General features: G+C 28.8%; 1 protein-coding gene across 4 annotated transcripts in view; it reads left to right on the forward strand.

Annotated features, from left to right (window-relative positions):
- The window catches only part of LOC111620997 (adhesion G protein-coupled receptor E3-like), a 28,657-nt gene that overhangs the window by 11,174 nt on the left and 11,483 nt on the right, over window positions 1–6,000 (forward strand). For 3 of the 4 annotated variants that reach the window (XM_023363026.1, XM_023363025.1, XM_023363027.1), the window contains exons 5-9: window positions 789–906; window positions 999–1,105; window positions 4,742–4,844; window positions 4,939–5,089; window positions 5,175–5,241. In XM_023363026.1, coding sequence (XP_023218794.1) covers window positions 789–906; window positions 999–1,105; window positions 4,742–4,844; window positions 4,939–5,089; window positions 5,175–5,241 — 546 coding nt within the window. The remainder of the gene's footprint in view (window positions 1–788; window positions 907–998; window positions 1,106–4,741; window positions 4,845–4,938; window positions 5,090–5,174; window positions 5,242–6,000) is intronic. The other variant, XM_023363028.1, reaches the window with a different exon arrangement.

Below are 6,000 nucleotides of genomic sequence, written 5' to 3' on the forward strand. Positions count from 1 at the left end.
AGACTTTCATTGCCAGTTCTTTCAGTTATTGACAGCTTTTACCTCTCATCCATTCCAAATCCACCCAAAAATGCTCTTAGTTTGGAAAAGAGGTAAAAGTCACTGAGGGCTAGATTGGGACTGTATGGTAAATGTCCCATCTGAATTTCTGAAGCACAGCTTGAGTGGCTCCAGTAGAGTGTGGTTGCGTGTTATCCTCCTTGATTAAATATTAAACACCATTTTCTCACACTTGCTTCATTCAAAATGTGATCACCTTAGACTTCCGTGATTTGTTTATGAACTTTTATGGGACAAGCATTCTTTGCATTTAGATAACAAATAACAGTTTGCACTTCACATTTGGCATGATTTTCGATTTTTGTACACATTTTAACCCTTGACAAAACAGTAAAAATAAGCCTGTTGTTATCAAAACTCTACAGATGCAAAGCTAATACATCAGAGAACAAATTGATCTTAAATTGATGGAGGTTAAATTAAATTGAGCATCTGTACAGAGTACTATGCACAGAAAATAAAGAATGTTTGTGCATAGCACAAATATTCTTTATTTTCAGGATGCTCCTTGTAATTAGTCTGATTCTCCTACTTTAGTAATTCCAAAGTTGTGGGACTGGTTCATTTGATTTGTTATATCCTGTATAAAATACTAACAGTATTTGTTATTCAAAGTATTATCAGATTATGTGTTATTTTTCAATATTAAATCAAACATCTGAAATATAAAATATAATTGAAATCATAACATACTAATTTCTAATTTTATTAAATTTTTCTTCCAACAGTAAATTTGATTTTTTGATGGATGGTTGTCAAGTAATTAGTGTCAGAGGAAATTATACAACTTGCCAATGTTATCGCATGGGAATGTATGCTGTTCTTTTGACATCATTTACAAATGCAGTAAGTTATGTTTCAGGAAACATTTAAATCTAAATAATTGAGGTAAATAATGTTATAACAATTTCTTTTATCTTAATGGAATTTCTCTTTAGAAGAAATCAAGCAATCAAGATGAATTTGAAATAATTGCTGGTATTGGATGTAGCATTGGTGCCTTTCTTCTCTGCCTTACCTTTTTTATGCTGCTAATATTATGGAAGTATGTATTTGAAGTACTTATATTAATAGTTTAGCAATTTTCAGATTCCTTAATTTCCAGATTTTTAGAAATCTGGATAATTAAGGAATTAATCAGATGTGCTTTGAAACATTTATCTCATCTTCAGATCATTTTTGATCATTCTTCAATTCACTAATCTTAAGATTGAGAATTTGGAAAGGAATTAATGAATTGTGGGGTTTCTTCTTAAATGCCAGATCTAGTAATCAATCTGGAAATCTGGCTAGTTAATTGTTAATAAGATGGCTCTTATGTAAATGAATATTATCATGTGTGAAAACCATTACATAGGATTCAGGGATCTCAGAAATTAAAGTACTTCTGCAAATCTTTAAAACTAGCATGTCTACTAGCATTCAATATATTTCTATTCTAAGTCAACATGTCACCACCATCAAAAATATCTGTTACTTTGCTGCTCAGGGAAAATTGAGTTTTTTGTTCTCTTTAAATAAAGATATATCAAAATTTTGTCAAAAAAATAAAAATTAAAAGATACACAGTTTTATCAATGGTACAAGAAAAGATTAAAAAACCTTAAAAAAATATGTCATTCATCTATAAATTGAATCTCAATTTATCAGTTTAAAAAAAACCAAAAAACATATTCACCTGAGATTGTTTGTAGTGGTTCAAACAAAAACTGATAGAACATAGTGTTAGAATTCTAGAGATAGAACATAGTACCTAGTGTATCTTATGTGGTTGTGGCTGTATTTAGTATCTTTGTACTCAGCAGGCTTGCAGCTTACAACTTCATAGAAAAAATTGCATGCAATCTACCAGAAGCCTACAAAGTTCACTTAGGGCTAGATCGTTACTGTATGGTAAATGTCCCAGCTGAATTTCTGAAGCACAGCTTGAGTGGCTTCAGAAATTCAGCTGGAAATTGTGGTCAGTATCCAGTTGTTCACGTTCAAGGTTGTTCACGACTGTTCTATACTATACTGCAAAGTAATCTAAACATATATGATAAAATAAAATAAATTTTTACATACGAGGTCTGTTCAAAAAGTATCGGACCTTTTTTTTTCCGCATAAACCAATGATGCGCGAGAGGCCTCCTTCAGTGGAGTTGTGGAGGGGACAGTCATGCACAGCCCTGAATTTTTTCCCACCTGCAGGAAGTGTCAGTCGTTGTCAATTGGCCTATGAGTGAGATCATGTAGTGCGCTCTCGTCGGATTCCACTAAGCTGGAAAATGACTGAACAACGTGAGCAGCGATATTACATCAAATTTTGCCAAAAACCTTGGCGATACCCAAGTGTAAACCATTCGCAAGATTCAGCAGGCTTTCGGGGACAATCCTCAAGGCCAAAAAAAGAGAGGCAGGTCCACAGCAATATCAAAGGTCATGTTGACAGCTTTTTTCGACTCTCGTGGGGTGGTGTGTCGTGAGTACGCACCACAAGGCCAAACCATCGCAAAGGAGTACTACCAGGAGGTCCTTCATCGTCTTTCCGATACAGTGCGACGCAAACGACCGGATCTGTGGTCGATCAAAACTTGGCAGCTCCATCATGATAACACATCCGCCCATTCTGTGCATCTGATTCGGGCTTTCATCGCCAAACACAACACTCCTGTGGTTTGTCACGCTCCGTACTCTCCCCACATGGCTCCATGTGACCTTTGGCTATTTCCCAAGCTGAAAATGCCACTAAAAGGAACCCGAATTTAGTCGAGAGAAGACATCGTGCAGAATCCGACAGACCGGCTGATGGCCATTCCAAAAGATGCGTTCCAGCAGTGTTTCCAGCAATGGCAGGAATGCTGGGAGAAGTGTATACATTACCAAGGAGACTACTTTGAAGGGGATTATGGTTTTGTACCTCAAAGTCAATAAATTTATTTTTGCCGACCAAAGGTCCGATACTTTTTGAACACACCACGTATGATTAAGATTATTATTTCTGTACACTTTGCATTAAAAAATCCTATCTAAATTGTAAAAACTGTCACATTTTGATTAAAATTTTGGCAGTTGGCTTTTTTGTGCAAATTTTTTAAGGCCACCACAATGCCAGCTTTTTTCAAAATTACAGCTTGAGAGTCTGCACTGTCAGGTTTGTTACAATACATTGAAGTTAGTGTATAATATATTGTATACTAATTATTCCTAGCAAACATAGATTCTAGCATAAAAGTACCTTTTATAATGTAATAAATGTTTTATTTATGAAGTATTAATTAATTTCTAATGTAAGCAAATAGTTACATAAAAACTTAAAAATTATATAAATTACATGTGAATCCTTGGTAAAGAAAATATTAATATTTTTATGAAAATATTCATCTAACAAAGAGAATAAAGTCAATTATTATGATTTTTTTTATAATGCTCATGTTTAGTTAATGTGTCAAATTAACTGGCATCAAATTAGCTGGAGGCCTATCATATTTATTCACTTAAATATACATGAAACATTATTAATTTTACCTAAAATGCATATGAAAAATATCTTCCTATACAAAAGACATTTTTTTTACATTTTTTATTAACTTACTCTATATGTCTTGTATGTCCAGATAAAATCTTGTATCTCAATTTTCATGCACGTCCCAATTTCCAATCTAGTTGAAACTTTGTATACATATGTATTCCCGATGACAATACATTTTTTAAAATTTGCAAAAAATTTTAGAAATTACTGTAGTGAAAAATTAAAATTTGTAAATAAAATATAATAAAAGATGGCACTACATGAGGCTTAACAAATTGTGAGTGCAAACGGCAAGTCTCTTGCTCTTTTTTAGTCTTTTATCTAGATAAAATCTTGTAACTCAATTTTTACCCACTTTTCAATTAAATGCTAAACTAAGAGGAATTTTGATAATTTAGTATTACATACATAAAACTAAAAAGTAGAAAATAAAAAATATTTTAAAAAAACTTAAAGAAATGCTTTTTATTCACAAAAATGCATTAAAAGATGGGCTTCTCATGAACACTACATGCTTTTATTTTTGGTCATGTAATACCATGAATACTGTGAAAGCTGAAAAAAATCTGTTTTTTACTTTTTAGTGCATTTGTGTGAATAAAAAGCATTTCTTTAATTTTTTTATTTTTTATTCATATACATTCTTTGTTCTTTAAATAAGTTACTTTAATAAGTAGTTGAAAATAAATAAATACAACTTATTCTTAATTATCGAGAATTATAATTCTTTAATCAGACCTCTCTATGATTTCAAATAAAGATAACTCATACAGAATAAATATTAGAGTGAATAAAACATAACATAAATAATAATATGTATAATTTTTAAAAAATTATAAATTTATTTGGAGTTTACAAAATATGTAATGTGTAGTACTTTAAATATAGGAGTATGAAGATATATTTATGCTTAAAATAATTTGTATCAGGCATTGCTAACGAAAAGAAGTTGATGTCAACTTCTTTTCAGTATAATTAATAAAAATATTTGTCCCTGAATTTGAAATACCTAAGAGATAGTTAAAATTAAGCATATTTGGAAAAAATAATAAGTTATTGACTATTTACATTTTAATTTAATGTCATAGGTATTTTACTACTGAAATCTGACATAATTACTGTTTAGTAATACATTAAATGATTAAATTTATCTATTTTCTTATTTATTAGAAAATTAAGGGGTGCCATAACAGCATTAAAACTTCAAGTATGTATTGCCTTAATAGGTGCCTACATTGCAATTTTGAAAAGTCTTCAAGAATCTCTATCAAAGGTAAATTTTTAATAATAAAATTTAAACATTTATAAATTTTCCATTTATAAATTTTTTATTAAATACTAATAATCAAATTATTAATGTTTTCTAGGAATATTATTCGTACATATTATCTATTATACAATTCTTTCTTCTTGCTGCCTTTTCAATGCAGTTATGTCTAGGACTTATTGTTTATATTGAATTTACCAATTTACAAAGTATAAAATATCCAGAATTAAAAGTAGCTGCTATGGGATGGGGTAAATATTTATAAAATAATATTTAAAATATTTGAAATTTTAAAAATAAAATATCAAAATTATTGATGGAAATTTTTTCTTTTAGCTGTTCCCACTATAGTAGTAGGTGCTACATTAGCATCTCAAGTTCCAGAAGGATTCCTAATAGAAAGGTTAGATTTTGAAAACGTATTGTAAATTTTCTTTATTTTTCTTTATATATTTAAATATAAAGAAAATATATATAATGTATTTTCTTTGTTTGTCTAAAATTCAATGAAATAATTATTGTAAATTAATTTTAAAATTTACATATTATTCTGTAAAATTTTCAATTCATTTTTTATTTTTAGCTATTTCATCTCTCAATAATTATTTCACTATTAACATTCCATTTATGTGCTCAACTGTATATTATTAGAATAATCTGAAAATATAATCTGAATGATTTGAAAATCTTAAAAAATATGTGAAAATTAATAGATGTGAAACATCATTTCAAGTATTTCATTAGACAAAAATATCAAAAGAAACAAAAATAATTCAAAGTTTGCTTTATTTTCAAACAATTTCTTTTTAATTCATATTTAAAAATTAAACAGAATGCAATTATATTATGTAATATCTCTATAATTACAGTATAATAGCTCTAATTACTTAATTAATTACTTATTACTGTCTAATTACTTTATATATATATATATATTTAAAATAATCTTATCCAACAGAATTTAAGAGCTGTTGAAAGAATTTTGTATGCAACTTTTAGAAACAGTAGCTTTGTTAGATGAGATGAATATTCTAATTGAACATATTGTCTATATTAGAATGGCTCTAATAATTACTCTAATGTATATATATATATATATATATATATACATATACATTAGAGTAATTATGTATATATATATACATTAGAGATATATACATGT

The sequence above is a fragment of the Centruroides sculpturatus genome, unplaced genomic scaffold, assembly GCF_000671375.1.
Source record: "Centruroides sculpturatus isolate CEXI.00-Female unplaced genomic scaffold, Cexi_2.0 scaffold297, whole genome shotgun sequence".
Lineage (NCBI taxonomy): Eukaryota > Metazoa > Arthropoda > Arachnida > Scorpiones > Buthidae > Centruroides > Centruroides sculpturatus.